General features: G+C 39.1%; 1 protein-coding gene across 5 annotated transcripts in view; it reads left to right on the plus strand.

Annotated features, from left to right (window-relative positions):
- Nucleotides 1-10,998, plus strand: part of ksr1a (kinase suppressor of ras 1a) — a 222,657-nt gene extending 211,659 nt beyond the window's left edge. For 2 of the 5 annotated variants that reach the window (XM_043718262.1, XM_043718264.1), the window contains one exon: nt 1,688-10,998. Coding sequence is in view for 1 of the 5 variants with exons in the window: in XM_043718264.1 (XP_043574199.1) it covers nt 1,688-1,694 (7 nt within the window). In the remaining 4 variants the exon portion in view is untranslated. The remainder of the gene's footprint in view (nt 1-1,687) is intronic. The other 3 variants (XR_006315781.1, XR_006315782.1, XM_043718263.1) reach the window with 3 other exon arrangements.
- The last annotated feature ends 11,426 nt before the right edge of the window (nt 10,999-22,424 follow it).

Raw genomic sequence — 22,424 nt, forward strand, 5'->3', positions numbered from 1 at the left:
GAATGCTGATAGGGTTGGGGAGGGAAATATATCAAAGTTTGGGTGAAGATCAAAGTTTAGGATCCGCATCCATGAACATCAACTAGCCATGAAATGCCACGACCAGCTATCCTTAGTAGCCACACATGCAGACGACAAGCAACATGAATTCGAGTGGGACAACACTACCATTATAGGGCAAGCGAAACAAAGAACAGCCAGGGAATTCCTAGAAGCATGGCACTCATCCACAAACTCCATCAACAAACACATCGACCTGGACCCAATATACCGGCCACTACAGCGGACAGCTGAAACTGACAATCGGAAGCGGCAGGGACAGGCCACTATGGCTCCCAAGCACTGAGGATGTCACCTAGACAGGGGACAAAACGTTTGCAACAAAAATTTTCAGCACAGCGAACAGAACCACAACAACGAGCACCCGAGCTACAAATCTTCACCCAAACTTTGAACCATATAGCCATTGTTGATGACTAGTGAACCAAATGGGGTTTCACAATGTCCATCAGGGAACCTGTCCACCTGTTATCCTTATATGGTCTGGCCTAAAAGCTACTCTAGACCCACAGCAATATAGTTGACTCTTAACTGCTCTCTTGGCAATAAATGCTTGCTCAGCCAGTGACACCCATATTCCAAGAATGAATTTTTAAAAATTGCATGTTGCTAATAGTTCTATATATCAGCTAAAATCTTTGTTCAAATTCTACACTAATCATATTTGGATGACCCAGCTTTGTTGAACAGTAAGAGCCAATTAGAGCAACCACCTTCTCTCATACAATTGCACATGAAAGGATTTACCTCACAATAATTTTGTATGTCATGGCCAAAATTGCGATATGTTGTAAATCTATCATTCCCCTATTATGTCTGAATTAGTTTCCATCTCTTGTTTCTTCAGTCTTTACTTTAATATCGTGTATGGAACATTGTTCCAATTGAACAAATATTGTCATTCACTAAACTGAATATGAACTCACAATAGACCTGTACATGTAAAGTTCCCTTGAGGCCACTTACCAGATAAAGCACCAGTGTCCAAAGAATTGCATGTGGCTTGCTTAACATTCAAAGTTACAAGTCTGTCTGCAAATTGCATTGATAGTGTGCTTTCAGAAAATCCAGATTTAATTTATTCAGATCTTAATGACAGAAATCCAGAAACAAGAAACAGTAATCTTTGTGTTTCTTACATTGTAACAATGACTACACTTCAGATAATAATTTAGTTGTAAAATGCTTTGAGATGTCTGGTGGTCATGAGAAACTTTTTTTTAAATTTGCTTTTCTTCAATTGTTAAAATAAATGATAGAATATTTGCAAACATAATCCTCATGACTCAATTCGCTATATTCACTGATTCTGTGGGTGTGAGAAAAATGGGATAATATGTTCAATCTCACAGGCATTTCCTATTCCTAAACATTCTTTATTGTATGATTCGAAAGGTGAAGTTCTCCAATTTCAGGTAAATTTGGTGTAGGACTTTAGAAGACAAGTAGGCATAAGAACTGGTTTTATATTCAGAAATTAGCACTTTTTCTTGACTACTTTATTGCTTGTATGAATGAAGAAGATATAATACCAGAAGTTGGATATGCATTTTTCACTATGCATGGTTTGTTTCTTTTATCTAAACTGATTAAAGTTTCAATTCTCCTTTTCTTTCCTTTTTTTCAGATTGTAGCTGTTGATGCAAAATCTGGGTCTGCCTTGCATGCGTACAAACTTTTCTCCCCTGTGATGCAACAACTTTGGCAATCATTTCCATCATTAAATCTTCAAACTTAACCCTTGGAGACAATGTAACAGTAATGTTAATGCTCCCAAGCTTCTTTGCCTTTTCTGAGTTTTCTTTCTCTGGGCTAATGGCTTCAAAGATAACATCGTTTACAGAAAACCATTCTCCATACTAACAGAATGAGCCTGATTACTTGGAATCACTTCAAACAAAATACCTGTTGCTGAGCTGTGTACGGTTTTACTGACTATACTAATACTACACACATGCTGAAGGAACAAGCAAAACGTTTGCACTGTGTGTGGTTTTCTACTTTTCAGGTCTTTATTTGACCATTTAGATCTTGTCCATTTTTAAATTTTTAACTTGCTTACACATTGGCTCTTTTGAGATTGATGTTGGTATGTCTTTTCTTTGCAGTACTATCCCTGCTGGGATAGAATTGGAAAAAGAAGTTAATCTGTTCTATTTCTCCTATTTCTTTTCAGCATTAATAGTAGCAAAGTTCTTGCAAGGTTCGAAAGACTTGACCTGGGAATTCTGGAACAGCAAAGCAATCAAAAGCTTTAATGGGGATGCTCACTTTGTTTTCATGGGTTGTGTTTCAGTGATATCATCATCCAGTTATGTTCCTGAAAATATTTCCAAAAATGTTTCTTCGTTCACTACATTTTTTCCTGCAACAGTTGAGCTGACAAGTGAGCAAGTAAAGAATGGGACTGTTGAGTATTGGGAGACTGGTTACCACGTCCTGGTACCTTTTTATACATAGAATTTTTGTTATTTCAAGACATATACTATTTAAGTAGCATAAAAAACATTGTCTTAAACATGCCTTGTAATTGCTGGGGATTTTACAATTTCAGTTTATCAGCACTTTCATGTCCACTTCAACCCAATTTCATCCTGAAAACCTCTGTTGAATCCACAGAAAAATAATCAAATCAAGGAATAGAAACAGAGTTAAGCCACTTATTTAAAGTTTTTCACATTAATTGGTGAATCTTATTTGTCTGAATGTTCACAATTGATTAAAAAAATCTGAAAGGCAAGTTATGAACCGCTTGGGTGTAAGTCTTATCTCCTTCTGTAAATTTGTAGGTACTGTGAGCAGTGAAATAAAGGTGGGGAACGATTGAAGCATTCACAAGTTGAATGTAAAGTGAAAAATGCTTCAGATGAATTGTTATCAGTGTGCCAATTAAAAATCTGTGCATGGAATCAAAATTAAGTTGAAAGAACCCTTTAAGGAACAAATGACGAAAGTAACACAGAATTGTAACAGTACATGAGGCCATTTGGTCCACTGTATCATCAGCTCTTCAAATGAGCAATTTACCTAACATTTGCCCCTACGTTCTCCCTGTAATCTGCACATCCTCTCTTTTCAGATAATAACTCCATTCTCTTGACTGCACCTGACTCCACCACACTGAGGCAGAGCATTCTAGATCTAAACCACTCACTGCAGAAAAATGTTCTCCTAATATCTCCATTCTTTTGGAAATTAATTCTAATCTGTACTCTCCCATTCTCGATCCTTTCAACAATGGGAAAGTTTCTTCCTTCTTGATCTTCTGTTTCCAAACTCCACATGATTTTTGGACATCTTTCATATCTCCTGCCCATCTTCTTTTCTCTATTGATACCCAGCCTAACTTATCTCAGTCTACATGCTTGAAATTCCTTGTTCCTGGAACCATCTTTGTCAATTTCTCTCCTGTATCTTCATAAATGAATGGAGTGCAACCATAGACACAGTTCTCCAGTTGAGGCTAGCCAGTGTTTTATACAAGTTTAACATGACTTCCTTGCTCTTGGTATCTATGGCCGCCTTAGTGGAGCTGAGAATACTGTATGATTTATCCACTGTTGTCAGTCTGTCCTGCATGACTTGTACACAAAATCACCTCAGTCCCCCTGCTCCTGCACTCCTTTAGAATTGTATTTTGTTTTGGTATTCTGTGTTCTTCCTCACAAATGTATCACTTCAGACTTGACTTCATTGAACTTCATTTGCCATTTCTCTGGCCATTCCACCAACAAGTCTCTGATCTTGATCCTCACAGTTTGCAATGCTTCCAAATTATATCATCTGCAAATTTTGAAATGCTGCCCTGAAGTCAAGGTTGTTAACTTAGAGTTGTACAGCACAGAAGCAGTCCTTTTGGTCCAACTTGTCTGCGCTGACCAGACATTTCAATCTGACCTCTTCTCATTTGCCAGCATTTGGCCCATATCCTTCTAACCCTTCCTATTCATATAGCCATCCAGATGCCTTTTAAATGTTGTAATGGTACCAGCCTCCACTGTTTCCTCTGGCAGCTCATTTCATACCACCCAAAGCTCTGGGGAGAAAAGCCTCAGCCTATTCAGCCTCTCCCTATATCTCAAACCCTCCAGTCCGGGTAAAATCCTTGTAAATCTTTTCTGCACCTTCTCCAGTTTAAAACTTACAGAAGGGTGACCAAAATTGTACACAGTGGTTCCAAAAGAGCAAGTATCTGAACAGTGATCCTGGGGGAACTTGATTACCAACCTTCCTGCAGTTCAAAAAACATCCATTAACAAGCACACGGTCTGTTGTCAGTTGGTCAGTTTTGCATCTCTGTTGTTAGTGTTCATTTTTGTTTCATGAGTTTGGTCTACCTGCACATTTTCTTTGTAGCTGGGGGTGGGGTGGGGAAGGAGGGTGGGTGGGTTCAGTGTGTGGATATGCATATTGAATGACAAATTTAAATTTGTAGCACCGTATACGCATGGGTATCTCTTGACAACAATATGTTTTGTACCCATGTGCAGAAAGTCTGCAGAAAAGATTCCACTTGGAGAAAGTATAGCATAGTGAAAATGTATTTGAAATGCTTTCAGTTGAATGTTGTACTAGATGCAGCATGATCTGTTGCTAAATGTATTGTCTGTGTTCTAATCAATCATTGTTACTTTCAAGTTCTACATGTGAGCCATATTATCAAAAAATTGTCATTTTGATGCAGTCTACTTAGTTTACATTTTTGGTTACTAAATGGTAAGAAAATTTAAGCATGCAACTCCAAAAATTCTAAATCTCTAATATCCTTTCAAGTGCAGATGTTACAGGAAATTAAGAGAAAATGAAAGAAAAATATTCTGGCTAGGGATCCTGTTTGCTCTGTTAATGCAAACAGAGGACAATTGTATTTGAGAATGTAGACTTTGTTTTCTATGTTTTATGTTGTGCCCCTTTTGGAACTATTTATGCCCAAGAATAATTGAATTTTATTTGTTATTTGAATCCTTGAAGTGATCCTTCCTTCCCAGTCTGTTCCCCACAGGGACGAAGGAGAGGGAGACAACCTTGAGAAATCCCTTGTTTGATTTTTGGTGTTGCCCAATTTGTATTTTCTGTCTAAACATTGAATGATTTACACAAACACAAGACTATATTATACTGGGACCCTGAGCTCTGAGTTTTGACCTTTTTAAAAGGCTCTGTATCCCAGTGAACTATTTTGGTCGTGGAGTTGAACCTTTTTTGTATTTGTCATGCACACAAGATTCTTTTCAAGCAGCCTACATTTGATTCAAGTGTCTGGGAAAAGCCCTGCAGTAATTGGATTCTGCATCTTTGGCCTTGGATTGATGCTGAGGACCACTCTGTAAATAGAGCCGCATTCTGAGTGTTTACATACAAACTCACTTCTTGGTAATGTGAAACAGAAAACCGTTTTAATGTTTTTTTTTAGATTTTTGGACTACAAAAGAAATGGTAATTAGAAAGAGACCTCTGTATTGTAACTAATCTGCCACAAAGACCACTGATTCTCTGGTGTTTGCATGAACCTTTTGGTTTGGATAAGACTTGTATTGGAATGTGTATGTAACTGAGGCAATCGATTATTTCTTCAATAATTCAAATTTTATAGTATGTCTATAAAACTTGTAAAACTCTTTCATAAATTTAGGAGGCCATATTTATGCAAACTTTGTAACCATACTTGGATGATATGGGAGGAAATACAACTAAGTCGGAGAAATGAAATCCGTTTCCCTCCCATAATATAAAATACCAATCAACATAATGTCTGAATTAAATCCAACTGTTTTTAATAAGGAATGTTCCATTTATTAAATAACATATATTTGTGAACTGTATATTTAAAAAATTTTGGACCATACATAATATTTTGGAGTTCCGGCAAATGGGTACAATTCAAATTAATTTGAAAGTTAGTTGTTGAATAGTGTATCCTTTTGGAACAGGTGCATCATTGAAACTTGAACTGCATTTGGAAGCCATTTAAAACTCACTATTGTTGAATTCTTAATTCTTTGTTCATTCATCGTTCTGACACTGTTGATATGTTGGCATGTATGATGAGCCAATCAAATTATTGGCCGTCCCAAGCTATACCAAAAGATCTAGAATCCTAACCAGATGTAAATGAAAAATCGCCTTGACACCTAAACCAATGCTACCAAACACCATGAGCAGATGAGACATCTTCCCAAAGAGAATACAACAATTTCATTGAACCCCCTTGTTCATGCTCATACAGAAGCCAGCATAACATTACAGGGAAATTAAGTTTGTACTTCACCTTCATGACCGTTGACTGACATGGCTTACAGTCCAATATCCATTTATTAAAACCTTTTTAATGTTTAAATCTCTCTGTGACCTGGCTCCTTCCCATATTTGTAACCTCCAGCAACCCGCTGTTCCTCCAACTCTGGCCACTTATACATACCCCACTTTGTTACCGCCTTGCCATCACCTGTTTGTTTTAAACAATGTAATTCTCTCCTCCAACTTTGTCACCTTGCAATTTTAAGATGCTCCTTTTAAATCTTCCTACTTTGACTAAGTTTTTGGTCATCTTTCCTAATGTCCTCCTCTTTGCCGCAGTGTAAATCACTTCTTGTGAAGGGCCTTATGTTAAAGGTGCTTTATAATTACAAACCATTGTAACTTTGCATCTTTCCAACATATGTAGAGTTTAGAAACAAGATCCCAGGTTCTGTTGATATTCATCTTCACTCGGAGAGAGGCCAGAAGTATCCCCTGAGCATTGGAAAAGATATGAGAAGTTTTTGCATTGCCCTGTACATGTGAAATCTTGCTTGTTATCAAGGGAAATGTTAACAGGGGTGTGGACTCCCTGAGCCAGAGGTCTGTGCTACATCAGAACCCAATTTTTCTTTGAGGCTAGCAAGTTGATTGAATTTAACAATGTCAGCCAACTCCATTGAGAGGTATAGCAGCATGGTGGTTATATTCCTGGAATAGGGATCCAGAAGTCTGTCTGAATGTTCCAGAGACACCAGTTCAAATCCCACTATGGCAGCTGGGGTACACTGAATAAAAGCTAGCTTCAGTAATGAAGGTCATGTACCTACAAGATCGTTCAATACCAAAATTCTCTAATTCGTGCACTCCAGAATCACTCACGTGGATCTGGAGTGCTCTGTGAAATGGCTTAATAAGCCACTCAGTTGCACTCAAGATGCATTATTAAGATAGTTGAGGGTTGATATTAAAATCTGGCTTACTAGTGATGTCCTGTATTCTGTCAATAAATTGACAAATAAAGGGGGACAAATACAGGCTTCGGTAGGAGATCAGCCTTCATCAGTGCAGAAAAATAAGTTTGTGTAAAATAGTTCAGTGCAACCTGGGTCAGGAAGGGTGGTCGAGTTCCATTGGGGCAGGTAGCAGCCAGATTTTCAACTGTTGTGGAACTTATACATATTTGCTACCATTTAAAGGGATCTCTTACAGACCCAGCAAACTCTGATGGAGTTAGCTGTAAGAATATTGGAAGCAATGCAATCCTGGCATTACATTCCAAGCACTATTAGCTCCCAGATCCGGATGAAGGGCTTTTGCCCGAAACGTTTATTTTCCTGCTCCTCGGATGCTGCCTGACCTGCTTTGCTTTTCCAGCACCACTCTAATCTAAACTCCCAGATCTCCAGTCTGCTGTCTCTCTTCAGTGTCCTGTTATGTTGGGTTGAACAGATAACAGAAATGTAAAGTTAAAGACAGTATATATAACTTAAAAGCAGTTTCATTGCATTCACATGTCAATCCAATTATCTCCTGTCCAGTAACTCTTACACTGTCTTCACTCGTTCTCCACACTTAGTGCACAACACCATAGATGATCAACTTACCGATGATAAATATTGAATAGAGTATCTTGTGGTTTTGTGCATTGAGTCCTTGAGGATTAAGTAAACTGTGCACACACAATAGGGCATTGTATCCGGTTGGTCCATGCTGGTGTTAATGCTCCAGGTGAGCCTTGTACCACCTCTCCTCACTATGTTCTATTGAAACTTAGTAGCTCTTGAAGTAGCTAGAAACAATTTCAGCCATTGTGTTGGGTATTAGTCTCAATGCATTACTGTTGTACATTCAGTTTTGACAAGAGGGAAGGTTTTAAGCTACAATTGAAAACTGTAGATACCAGTGAGGAAGGTTTGAATCTCTGCTCAAAATTGAGTTTGAATTTGTCCACGTTGAGTAGATAATCCAATTCTTGTTGAAACCTCAAAGTGGAATATTCAGAGGGATTTTGATCTGAAAGCTCTCCTTTTTTCCCTCAACCCTCTGCAAAATGCCAAATTTTAGATGTTGGCAGTTCCATTCTTGTGACTGAAAAGGGAGGGAGCTAATTGACTAGAGACAGGAGCGAGGGAGCTGAAAGGACAAAGGAAAAATGACATGAGAATTTTGCAGATGTTGTGACTACTTGGAAAGTTGCTGAGAGAAATTGAAGGTCAGTTGGTGTGAGAGGGAATTGAGAAATGGAACTGAAGAAAGAAAAATCATTTGAAGTTTCTAATAAAAGCTTATGAGCAAACAGCTTCAGTGTTTTTTTCAAAAAAAGGAATTTGACAAGTGGTTGGCTAGTTAAGATCTTGTCTATGCAATGGAAAATTGGGAATAAAATAATCTGTTTTATGAATGAGAAGGAGTGAAACTTGCTAATGCAATATTTGATTGTAATGCAGAGGTTAAGACCTAGTTTAGGAATTTTATTTTTGTCTTGGTGATACATTCATGATTAAAGCATTCTAGTTCGTGTAACTGTGCTAAAATTTGTAAAATTTCAGTTAACAACTTCCACATCCTAAGGATCTATCTCTGCTCGACACATGCTTATTCCTCATCCCTATCTCATTATGTATCATTTTAATATTCCTCCTTTTGCCGTTAAGTATTCCCTTTTGCAATGAATGCTTCTGAGCTCTTTTCAAATTAGCCTTAATGTTCTTGCATTGATCTCTGGATTGCTTCTTATTCCACATAGTAATTAGGTATATCAACCTAATTGTAATTACTTTGGATCCATTAATCGTTTATTTTAAAAATGTTTATTCCTTTTAGAGAAGATAAAGGAATTTTCATGGTATTAACTGTATCCCATTGCTTGCACTTGCTACAGTCTGCTGATGTTAATCTTGATCTGGACTCCAGAAACCTGAATATAGAAAGAGCACTGTCTTGTGTTTCAGATGAGATGTTAAACTCCATGTTTCATCTCAGGTTAAATTAAGTATCCCACAGTCGTGGTTAAAGAAGTGTGAGGTTGTTCGGCGCACGTCCTAATCAACATTAATCCTCGATTTAAAATAACTGAAACAGATCATCTCATCGTTTTATCTCTTTGGATAATGGGATCTTTAGTTGCACAAATTGGCCTGTTAGATTTTCAGGCTGTAAAGATTTACATTTATATGCAACCTGTTTATGACCACCTGATAATCCCAGGCCTCTGCTACAGTCTTAAGCAGCTGGTATTCCTGGCACTGTTTGTCTGGGGAGACTGTCCTGTTTGTAGGTCTTTACCAAAGCTTTCACATCAGCTACAGTGGCACCTTGAACTAAATCTGATGAAATCTCAATAAAAGACTAATATCCATGATGATGATGATGAAACTACTACATTTGTTGTAAAAGCACAGCTAGTGCATTAATTTACTTGAGGAAAGGAAATTTGCCGCTCTTACCCAGCTTAACCTACATGTGATTCTTAACTACCTTCGAAAATAGCCTACCAAAAAAAGGCCGGCATCTGGGAATACTTTCACCATTTGAATTATAGTTCAAATACACAGTTTATCACCACCTCGAGCAATTAGGAATGGGCAATAAACACTGGCCTTGTTAATGATAATATCCAATGAATCAGTTTTTTTTAAAATAAAGAAGTAAAATTGGGATTACAAATATTATTAGCAGTTGGTTTTATGCCTTTAATGACCTACCTCTATTCATAAATAAAACATGATTACTCTCATGGTTCGAAGATTCTCTCAGTTACACACACACACGCGCTCTCACACACACACACCATTTATTTTAGTTTTGGTTTTGTAACAATTGTGGCAGATTCCTTCAGCTACTTTTCTTTGTACTGCACCTGAGACTGAATGTAATGCAAACATGTTACAGTGGCACCGAAGTATATTTAGCAGAGTAGCATCATAAGCACGATGGTTTCAGTGCAATCTTAAACATGTATTATGAATGTAAATTACATTTTATGTTGGCTTCTTGAAGCTAGGTGTAGCATTTTTGGTACTTTAGAAATTCTGTACATGGATTCTCTTTGTGTGTGTGTGCACGCGTGTGTGGTTTTTTTAAAAAGGGGAGTTTTCAATAATTTATTGGTGGCTTAAACTTTAAGGTTTGGGTATTTTGTGTTGGATTCTTGCACCTTGCACGTACACTGGTGCTGTTTAAGTTTAGTGCTTCCTTTGAAAAAGAAATTATGTATATTGTTGCTAAGTGGCAGCTGCCATTTTGCAGTATTTTGCAATAAGTGGTGTGTTTGAAATTTTAATATTATGGGATGCTTATACAAGGGAGCGAATGCAAGAAGTTTTCAACTCCAGAAAATAAATCTAAATGTGAAAAATGGCTGTTCTGATTGTAGAATATTGCAGCAGTAGGTGAAATGCAATACTATATGTACATGGTGGCTATTAAAAAAAAAAGCAACATATTTGTCTAAGCAACTTAATTAGATTTGAATGTGATGTAAATTTGTACAGTAAAATTATATTTTCTATAAACTGGGTTTGTCTTCCAGCAAACTGCAATTAATTTATGAGAATCTGTTAGTATTAACCAAGGTCTATGTTTAGTTAATGCAACCCCAAGAGTCTCAGTATGCTGGATGAATTCTGTATCAGACATGTAGGTTTTTGTGCAGACAATATTGTTTTATTGCTCATAATTAAAAATGTCATTTATCAATTGCATTGTATTTTATTTAACAAAATGACTGAAAACATTAATGCACTACTATGGCATATTCTGGGCTAAAAGAAGACAGAATGGAAGCAAAATCCATTTAGATAGGGATTTTCTCAGTTCGGACTCAAAGTTGAGGGTTTTCTACACATCACTGCACACAAGTCAATGGTTGAACTCTGAAAATCCTCCCAGAAACAGGGATCGATCTAAAAATTAGACTGTAGGAACAGGAGTAGGTTATTCACCCTTTCAAGTCTAACCTGCTATTAAATAGGATCATGACTGATCTGAAATTCCTCCATGTTCACTTTCCTGTATTTTCCCCATAATCCTTGATTTCCCAACTGATCATGAACCCATCTATCTCAGCCCTAAATATACACAAGGACTCTGCCCCCATAGCTCTCTGTGACAAGGAATTCCAAAGACATTCAACCTTCTGAGAGAAGAAATTCCCTTCATCTCAGCCTTAAATTGGCACCTCTTTATTCTGAGACTATGCCCTCTGGTCCTTACCTCTCTCACGAGGGGAAACATCCTCTCAGCATTTACCCTGCCAAAGCCCCTTAAGAATTCTGTACATTTCAATAAGATCACCTTTCATTCTTTTAAACTCTCGTGCATGGAGTCTCAACCTGTTTAGCCTTGTTCATAAGACAGTCTTACCTTACCAGGGATCAGTGATCCTAGTGATTCCTGAAGAAGGGCCTGTGCCCGAAACATCGAATCTCCTGTTCCCTGGATGCTGCCTGACCTGCTGTGCTGTTCCAGCAATAAAGTTTCAACTTTGATCTTCAGCATCTGCAGACCTCACTTTCTCCTCATCCTAGTGAACCTTGTCTGACCTGCTTTTGGTTTTCAAAAATACACTTTATTCATTTTTTAAAAAGTCACTGTGTATATATACAATGACACAAAAGCAGTTTGGTTCTGTGCAGTTGCATATCAAGTAAACACTGTCTCCAATAAAATGATATCTTTGCTTAAATAAGTAAATAAGGGGATCAAAACTGCTCTCAGTACTCCAGATGTGGTCTCACCACCACAATTGCGGTACAATTGTACAATTGCGGTAAGAATTCCCTACTCTTATACTCCAATCCACTTGAAATAAGGGCCAGCCTTCCTAATTACCTGCTGCACGTATGTGCTATTTTTCTCTATTGATGTAAATGGTCACCATTTTGAAATGCTGGCAAAGAAGCTGATAATTTGAATTGAATCAAGAGATACGGTGGCTCAGTGGTTAGCGCTGTTCCCTCACTGCACCAGAGACCCGAGTTCGATTCCCACCTCTGGCAACTGTCTGTGTGGAGTTTGCACATTCTCCCCGTGTCTGCGTGGGTTTCCCCCAGGTGCTCCGGTTTCCCCCAAAAGTCCAAAGATGTGTAGATTAGGTGAATTGGCCATACTAAATTGCCCATAGTGTTATGTGCATTAGTCAGGGGTAAATGTCGGGTGTGGGTGGGTTACTCTTTTGAGGGTCGGTGTGGACTTGTTGGGCCAAAGGGCCTGTTTCCATACAGTAGGGAATTAATCTAAGATGATTTATTGAATAAATTAAACTATAAACTAAACTACCTTAACTATAATGGTTTTAAAATGCATCAAATTCATTGTGTTTGGAGTCCCACACAGAATTTAATTGAATTTGTTCTGAATCACTTCTCAGCGAGGACATTATTGCTAGGATCCTGCTCTCCAACAGATTTGCACTGATGGTTTCCATGGGTTTTACTGTTATCCATCAGACATGAAGACTTGTACCACTGTAAATATATCTTGGGTGTTGTTACTCACGCTAGGAGTTTTGAACCCTTGCACCTCTCGGTTCACTTTGGCACATATTGAAATTTATGGACATTTCATCCACGTTGCTGTGGTGATATAATCAGTGCAATAAGTTGTGATTGCATTCCTAAACATCACAACTTTGTGAAGCATAGTTTTCCAAAGGAATCCATGTTAAAGCCAGACTTTGGTTCCTGTGCACTTATTTTCTCGGGACAGTGGGAGGAAATAAACAATATCCAGATTGAAATTCTGTATCCTATGTATGCAGTATTGTGTATTCCTAACCAAAATAATGTGTGAAATATATCAATAAATATAAAAACTATTTAGATGGTTCAGGATCTTTCTCAACATAAAACAACTTTCAAATCTAAATAATGTCATCTTTAAATGTTACATTCATAAAACAAACTATAAATTTAAAAGCAGAAATGCAATAGATACTTACATATTGTCAATATTGACTTGGTTACATAGCTCTGAAGCAGGTGGGACTTGAATCCTATCTTCCTGGTCTAGAGGAATATCACTGTCCCACAAGTGCTTTTTAAATGTTAGTACTGGATATTTTTCTGAGTTGGCCTGTTCAGAGACGTTTCATAACACACCCCTAAAGTCAGGGGGTCAGGTAGCTGGGTGGCTAGTTTACACAGCAGAGTGCTGCCAACAGTATGGGTTCAAACCCCACACCAGCTGAGGTCACCATGAAAGTCAACCTCATCCCTTGTCTGAGGTGTGGTGACCCCCTGGTTAAATCACCACTAGTTGCCTTAGATGCCCTATGGACCTCTGGGAGTACGATGACTTTACCTTTGCACATGTCTGGAAAAGGTGGGACTTGAACCTAGGTCTCCTAGTCCATCGGTATGGACACTATGACTGTTTCACAAGTCCTTTTTAAATGTTAGTACAGCAAATGTTTTATTAACTAGCATTTATGGGACCAGAGTGTGCTGATTGATCAAATATTCCGGATAATCAAGAAGTTCATATAATCAATGTTAAAACGTTAAGTAATAGAAATGTAATGCAAGAGGTATACACATCGCTGTTCTATTTTATTTACAGCATAAATCACTTAATACAATTTTGACTTAAATAAGGCATAGAGCCTTCTAACTCACACTCTCAACTGACTACTCAGACATCATATAGTAGATTGTGGTATTTGAAGAAAATTCGATTCAATTGAATCAACTTAATATTTGAACACCAATTATATTTACATTGAGAAATTTTAAAAGCTAATAATTGGACAGAATAATGCAGTAACCTTTATAATTTTTTTGCTGGGTTAAAGAGGGTGCCAGTGAAAAAAAATTTGCTGAACTGGAAATAAATGTTTAAATTACACTGACCTAATGAACGTTTAATTGACCGAACGCCGTCCACTGGTGAAACTGGTCTGAATAAGAAGAACTAGCTGCACTGACTAATCTCTGCCACTAGGGGCCCGACACTTCAGTGCAAGCTCAGAACAGTAGCCAGGACAGAAACGAAGGGTCTGAATTAGAGTGGTGCTGGAAAAGCACAGCAGGTCAGGCAGCATCCAAGGAGCAGAAAACTCGACGTTTCGGGCAAAAGCCCTTCATCGGACAGAAACGAACCCCAGAGACTTTAAAAATAAGTTTAGAGGCGTGGGTTGGGAGCAGGAGGATGCCAGATGTTCCGTTGTGATTAAAAACATGGACACAACTTCTTGAGAGCAGATAAACCACAGAACAGTAAATCCAGCAATAGCATTAAACTAAAACTCAAATTTAAAAGAATATATTATTTCGCTTTAGTATTAAGTGAACATGTTAACCGAGACAGTTTAAACGGGGACTTAATAAACTTGAATTTTTGCCATTTATTGGACGATGAATTGATGCAAACTGATTATTTTGGTATTGAGGTATTTTAGTAACCACAGACTACTTTTGGTTTTCAACTGAATCAACAGACATTTTCAATACCATAAAGCAATTACACCAAGGAGCTGGTTCAGGGTCTGATTTGTTCTACTGAACTGCATATATATATATATATACACACACACATATTCTAATGATTTTACAGCATAAGTTTCTAGATCATTTTCGGGGTGGATTCCTCCATCCACTGATTTTCATGAATATCATTTTTTTTTTGTTGCACTATAATTATTTGATGAGTTAAGTGATACTAATGACTTTGAGCTCGAAGCCAACTTCTTTTGGCTGAATGTCGATTTCCGTTCAGCATGTGCTCTGCTCTGTGTCGGCATGTGTATGCATCCATCTACAAATCTGTTGGCAACAATGCCAGTACTGCCTGTTTGATCTCAGGCACTGACTTATAAAGTGATTATGGCATGAACTTCTGAGATGAAAAATTGAAGCTAGCTTCTAATGTGAGTATAGTGTTCTTGGGGCTATTGTTACACAGTGGTAGTGTTCCTGCCTCTGAGCCAGGAATCATGGGTTCAAGTCCCACCTTCTTCAGAGGTGTGTCATAACAGATTGATTAGGAGTGTTGCTTAACAGAAAAGGTGGTTCAACCAGTAGATCTTCAAAGTGAATATGTGATGTCACCTTTTGGATGAGACATTAAACCAAAGGTCCATTGGACTTAAAACAAAACTGTGCGTACTGGAAGTCTGAAGTAAACAGACACAGAAACTCAGCCGGTCTGGTAGCATCAACAGAGAGGAAATAATGTTTCAAGTCCTGTGAACCCCTCCCACCTTTCAGATCAACTGAAGTGTCATTGACTGTAAAGTATGTTAGAATATGCTGTGGTCATGAAAGATGACCCTTAAATGCAAATTACTTCCTTTTAAACTGAACAGAGGAACCAAGGACTTAATGTATACGACTAATTTAATGATGGGGAAGCTGCTGCATTGCTGCACTACAATAGTTGCAATATAAACGGGTCATGAAGGAAACACTTTCAGAGATGGACTTATAATAATCAGTAATTGACTAATGGAACTGAAGACCCCATTGACTCTGCGGATGGAGTGATTATTTCTAAGGGAGGGCAGAAATCGATTTGGCACCAGTTACTTTACCATGCTTTTCAAGCTTCCAAGTGGAGTGCTGATTTGGCACTTCGCCCCCTGATGCTGCCTGGCTTGCTGTGTTCTTCCAGTCTCCTGCTTTTCTACGTTGCATTTCAGCATCTGCAGTTTTTTTGGATGTATCAGTGGAGCAGATGTGATGTGGCAGATTCGTATCTGTGGCCTTCCAAATATAGAAGTCGCTTCATGATAATGCAAATGGAAAAAAAAAGGCCTTTTGATGTTTGTGGGTGGCTCACGTCAGACTAAAATGTACTTCTCTCACCCTGTAATTTTGAAGATGGATAGAAGCAAATCCTGTCATTATAATTCTACTCCTTAAAAATACAAGAATATTTCCTGTTGGAGGGTGGTGCTTGAGCGGAGAAGGGGTTATTTTAAATGTTTTCAGCCTGAAGGAGGCTACAAGCCCAAATAATTTCTTGCAAAAAGACTGCATTGATGATATATTCCAGAAGTAATTGATTAGTCTCCCAAGGGCAGACTGGTTGCTAATCTAGAAATTTCTTGAGAAGCTTGTTCTCTCACCTATAAGATCAATAGCCATCCAATATGTACAAAGTTATTATAGACCACCTTTAAATGTACAGACATCAGTTTAAAGTATTTTTAGACCTGTGGTTTTGATTAATGATTTCAAATTTGCTTGCATTTTCAATGGAGAAATGACTTTTTAGGTCAGTGACAATGAGAAATAAATATGCCATACAGAAACATTTTGTTAAAATTAAAAAAGTGCAAGGCAAGGAAGGTTAAGGGGACAAGGGATTTATCTCCCTCAAGTTTCTGTAACCTCTTCAAAACAACACTTGCAGTGTGCCATTGATAATTGTGGTTTACGTGCACACATGCATTCATAAAATACATCAGGACCAAAGTATAAAATCCTTTAGTCTTTGCTATTCTGGGAATCCAAGTTTTCTCCAAATGAACATGTTTATGCTCCCATTCAGAGCATGAAGGAAAATAACTGACTATATGTAGGTTCACTGGCCTTTTTAAACTTCCCCAATGATTGGCAGAAGTGCATCTGATTTTTATCTACGCGGTAAGCAGGGAAACACAACCACACTAGAACTGTGTGTAATTATTTTAGACTTTATATTTCAGTATAGCACTGGGGAAAGCTGTGGTGTCACCACCAAGTGAGACTTTTAAGCAAGACCCTATCTCCCTATGGAATTGCCCAGAAAGGATCCTACACCATTTGAGGGCCAGAAATGTTCTCTGTCCTAGATAACATTTATTCTTCAACAAAGGCCACATAATATTGAAATTTACCTTATTTATGTGGGAAAAGACTATCATCTAAGTTGGAAGACAGAACAAACTGTATAAAGCTGTTAGAATTTTCATTTAACTTTAGCTTCTTGCTGAAATCCAGGAGCATTTGGGAACGTCAGTCATGACTGCAAGTCACAGTAGCCCAGTTGCATTGGTCTGTAAAAAATTTAGAGCAGCTGAGCGTGGCCATTGTGAGTGTGGTTGAGACACACATTTGCCTTCCCTCCTTTGAGTTTTCTACAAGGACATCCTGGACCACTCCTCCTTCAATCCCAACCCACAGCCTGACGAAACCTTTCTCTCCTCCCCCCCCCACTACCTGAGGGCCCAAACACACCTTCCAACTAAAGCAGCGCTTTACCTGCACTTCACTCAATATGTTGCATTCACTGGTCATAATGTAGTCCCCTGTACACTGAGGAAGCAAAGCGCAGACATGGTGCCTGCTTTGTGGAACATCTATGTTCTGTGTTCAAAAAAGACCCTAGCTTCCAGTTGCCTGTCACTTCAACACTCCACTGTGTTCTTTGGTGACCATGTCTGTCTTGCTGCAATACTCCAGTGAAGCTCAGTGCCAGCTGGAAGAACAGCACCTCTTTTTTTTCCGCTTGGGAACCCTGCAGCATTCTGGACTTAACAATGAGTTCAACAATTTTAAGGTTGAGTGCCTTTACTCATGCTTTCCCCTGCCCACACACAGCAGACCTTGCTACCACACACAATTTTGACAATACTGTGGCTTCAAGGTCTGTCGACCTCTCTCCATCACACTCTCTCTCTCATAAGAGAAAGTTAGGGTCTAGGCTATCTCCTCGACATGTTTTGAGGAAGTTTGGTCTGGTCTGTAACACTACTTGCTGTCAGCTAATAGTCCCCCCAAACTCACCTTTAACTGTTTTTCTGTCTCCTTGAACTCCAACTCCACCCACAACATTCACTCCCCTCTTCCCCCATTCCATCTTCTGTATGAAAACCATCCTTTTTGTAGTTCCCTTCAGTGAATCATCACTGGACCCGAAACATTAACTGATTTCTGTCCACAGATGCAGCCAGACCTGCTGAGATTTTCCAGCAATTTCTGTTTTTGTTTCAGATTACCAGCATCCACAATTCTTTCTTTTTTTTCCACAGTTTAACTGTTAGTTAAATGTTAAAGGAAGATAGTAATAGTCTGGGAAGAAAAGCTTTTAAGATGAGGAAGAAATGAAGGATGTATGTGGGTAGAATGAATGTAAGAGGTCTCTTGGAGTGTAGATTGACATGACAGAAAGAATGTTCAATCGGAAGATTAGATAAGGACCTCGATATCTGGTAGGGCATTTTGAAATGAAGTAAATCTTTATAGGACCAAAAGATCTTCTAATAATCTGTCAGGCATCCAAAGCTGAAGAAAACATGAGACGAATTCTCACAGTGCCTGGCCTGCCAAAGCTCTGTGCAATTTTGCTCACACAATCGTCCACTCTTCACCTCCTTTTTTGACCCAATGGTGTTCTCTGGTTCCTTTGCGAGGGAACTGTGCAGCCACCTTCTGATGTTTATGCCACTGGGGCACGGCTGCACAGTGCTTCAGATGTTACAGGTTAGCAACTGGGTCTCACACTGCAGTGGTCCCCCTGGTCTTAGTCCTGAAGAATGGAAGGCTTCTCGCCCACTTCTGCACCAGGGAGTAGCAGATTGCCCAGCGTGTTTTGGAGCAGACAAACAGCAGGCTATAATAGACCTGGGATTGTTTAAGGGAACATTCCTGAATACACAGGATAGATCCATTCTAACAAGTAAAAATTCCAAGGATGAATCCGTGGTTACAGAAGGCTCACGGACAGGAGAAAAACTTAAAATAAAAGCATATAATTCTTTCTATTGTCTTTGTATTTTCCCATCTTTCTTGTCATTGTTTAGATCATACTAGCTGACCCTTCCCTCTTATGGATATACAGTTAAACTGCCGCATCTACACTATTCCCTTTATGTGGATGCAATTTGCTTTTAGCCCTTTTCTCAACACTTGTCCATGATTATTTTCTCGTGCACACCACGTTCTATAATATTCTGCTACTTTTCTTGTCATTTCTCCCCTTTTATACTCTCCTATCCCTCGTGGCCTTTGTCAGTTACAATCCCAGCTGATTTTATTAGCTGTAATAAGTTTGATCCCAGCTCTAATCATGGTCTTCAAAGTTTGATGGCATCTTTCCAATGAACCTTGAGATTGTGGGTGGCAAGCAGAAGATGTAAATTGTTTTAATATTGAATGATTCATCATTTATTTAAATATTTCTAACATAAAATTTGATCCTCAATCTGATCATTTCTTTGAATAATTAATATCTTAGAAAAATGGGAGCCTGAAAGATAGTTCAACTTTTCATAATGCACTGCCTCGGGAAATCTTAATTGTTTTCATTCATATTCCTGGTTGTAAGTAGGAGTGTACGTAATCCATTGGGACTTGCTTGGTAATGTCTTCAAAAGTATTGGAATTAAATGTATAGGTTTAATTGAGGGTTTGAATTTCACCACCAGCTCAGGTATATGGTTTATCAGGCCAAACCAACTGCAACTTGATATAATTCTGGTCAATTAAAATGTTTTAGCCTGGGTTTTCTTAAAACCTCAGTGAACTGCCATTGAAATCTTGTGAACCATTTGTAAAATGTTGTTCTGCTATTCAGGTGAAACTATTATCAGATGACCCACTGCCCAGTTCTCATTGGTTGACATTTGAGGTGGTCTCCATTTCCTCATTAAGACTTTGCCTCTCCGGTAATAACTCTTGGGAATTATTTCTGATTCAGTTTTCGAGTAAACTGTTTTTGTAGCACTCTTAACTCTTAGTTCTTTTGTTGATTTTCTAATAAAGAATGTCTCAGCCTCATTCTTTTTGCCTTCATTCTCATTAAATCTCAGAAATGAGGTGGCACGGTGGCTCAGTCATTCGCAGTGCTGCCTCACAGTGCCCCAGGGACCCGGGTTCAATTCCTACCTTGGGTGACTGTCTGTATGTAGCTTGCACATTCTCCCTGTGTCTGCGTGGGTTTCCTCCCACAATCCCAAAGATGTGCAGGTCAGGTGAATTGGCCGTGCTCAATTGTCCATAGTGCATTAGTCAGGGGTAAATATAGGGTAGGGGAATGGGTCTGGGTGGGTTACTCTTCGGAGGGTCGGTGTGGATTTGTTGGGCTGAACGGCCTGTTTCCATACTATAGGAAATCTAACCTAATTTTAAAAAGTGTGACCTCCCATTTTTTATTTCTAAGCTCTACCATACATCGCCTTATTTGAAGACCTTTCCAGGATATTGTCTCTTCTTGCTGCAGTAACAGACTCCTTAATTAATAATGTGACACCCATCTCCTTTTTTGCAGCCCCTCTTGTTCTGTCTGCAACTCCTGTACCCCTGAATATGGAGTTGCCAGTTCTGTCCTTCCGTTTTCTGTATCTCTGCAACACCATCATAGCTCCACATGTCAATCCCTCCCCCTTTATCTTACCTCTAATCCTCCTAGTATTAAAGTAGAAGCCATCCAGCCTTGCCACAACATAGCTGAATTCCCTCTGCCATGGTTCCTTTATTAAAGCATGCTGTGTCCCCATAGTCCCTTCCCTCGCCAAACTAGTTTCACTCTCACCAGTTGCTGTATCTTGTGATTGAAAGTAATTGTGAAATCTGTGTTAACAGCCCTGTCTCTTCTGCAAATGATTGAAAGAATCTGGAAATAAGAAGCTTAGAATGGAGAGTCTTGGCAAACAATCACATTGAATCCTGTGGTCTGGCGCTATTGAACTGAGTTTCCCCAGTATGTTTCTCTCCATCCATCATGTACACAGTTGGGTCTTTGTCTATGTCAGTCTGCATGCTGAAGATTAAGTGGGGCTATAGTCTCAACTAGTAGGGTTATACCTTGACAGCTGAGAGTGTGGTGCTGGAAAATCACAGCAGGTCAGGCAGCATCCGAGGAGCAGGAAAATTAATGTTTTGGGCAAAAGCCCTTCAGGAAATTCCTGCAGGCCTCTCCTGCAGTGTCTAGTTCTCATTGCCCAGTTATAAGAAGGATATTATCAAGCTGGAGAGGGTTCAGAAGAGATTTACCAGGTTGTTGTTGGGAATGAAGGGTTTCAGTATAAGGAGAGGTTGGTTAGACTGGGATGTTTTTCACTGAAGCATGGGAAATTGAGGGGAAACCTTATAGAATTTCATAAAGTCATGAGTAGTATAGATAAAGTAAATGGCAGGTGTCTTTTCCCTGGGGATGGGGGGATTTCAAGACTGGGGGCATATTTTTAAGGTGAGAGGAGAGAGATTTAAAAAAGACATGTGGGCAATTTTATTTTTAACACAGTAGTTCATGTATGAAATGAACTTCCAGAGGAAGTGATGGATGTGGGTGGTTTAAAAGATATATCTTAGCAGGACTTATACACTTAATGGTAAGGTCCTAGGGAGTGTTGCTGAACAAAGAGACCTTGGAGTGCAGGTTCATAGCTCCTTGAAAGTGGAGTCGCAGGTAGATAGGATAGTGAAGAAGGTGTTTGGTATGCTTTCCTTTATTGATCAGCTCATTGAGTACAGGAGTTGCGAGGTCATGTTGCAGCTGTACAGGACATTGGTTAGGCCATTGTTTAAATATTGCCTGCAATTCTGGTCTCCTTCCTATCGGAAAGATGTTCTGAAACTTGAAAAGGTTCAGAAAAGATTTACAAGGACGTTGCCAGGTTTGGAGGATTTGAGCTACAGGGATGGGCTGAACAGGCTGGGCCTGTTTTCCCTGAACAATCAGAGGCTGAGGTGTAACCTTATAGAGGTTTATAAAATCATGAGGGGCACAGATAGGATAAATAGACAAAGTCTTTTCCCTGGGTGAGGGAGTCCAGAAATAGAGGGCATAGGTTTAGGGTGAGAGGGAAAAGATATAAAAGAGACCTAAGGGGCAAATTGTTCACTCAGAGGGGGGTACGTGTATGGAATGAGCTGCCAGAGGATGTGGTGGAGGCTGGTACAATTACAACATTTAAGAGGCATCTGGATGGGAATATGAATAGGAGGGTTTGGAGGGATATGGGCTGGATGCTGGCGGGTGGGACCAGATTGGGTTGGGATATCTGGTCGGCATGGACGGGTTGGACCGAAGTGTCTGTTTCCGTGCTGTACATCTCTATGACTCTATGACTATGACTCTATTTTGACTGTTGCAGATCTTTTGTAACTCAATCAGGCTGATACTGTATCTATTAGTTAGATGTGCCTGATGCTGCTCCTGGCCATGCTTCTGTCCCTCATTTCACTCCGGCTGGGTCCCTG

Source organism: Chiloscyllium plagiosum, chromosome 28 (assembly GCF_004010195.1).
Source record: "Chiloscyllium plagiosum isolate BGI_BamShark_2017 chromosome 28, ASM401019v2, whole genome shotgun sequence".
Lineage (NCBI taxonomy): Eukaryota > Metazoa > Chordata > Chondrichthyes > Orectolobiformes > Hemiscylliidae > Chiloscyllium > Chiloscyllium plagiosum.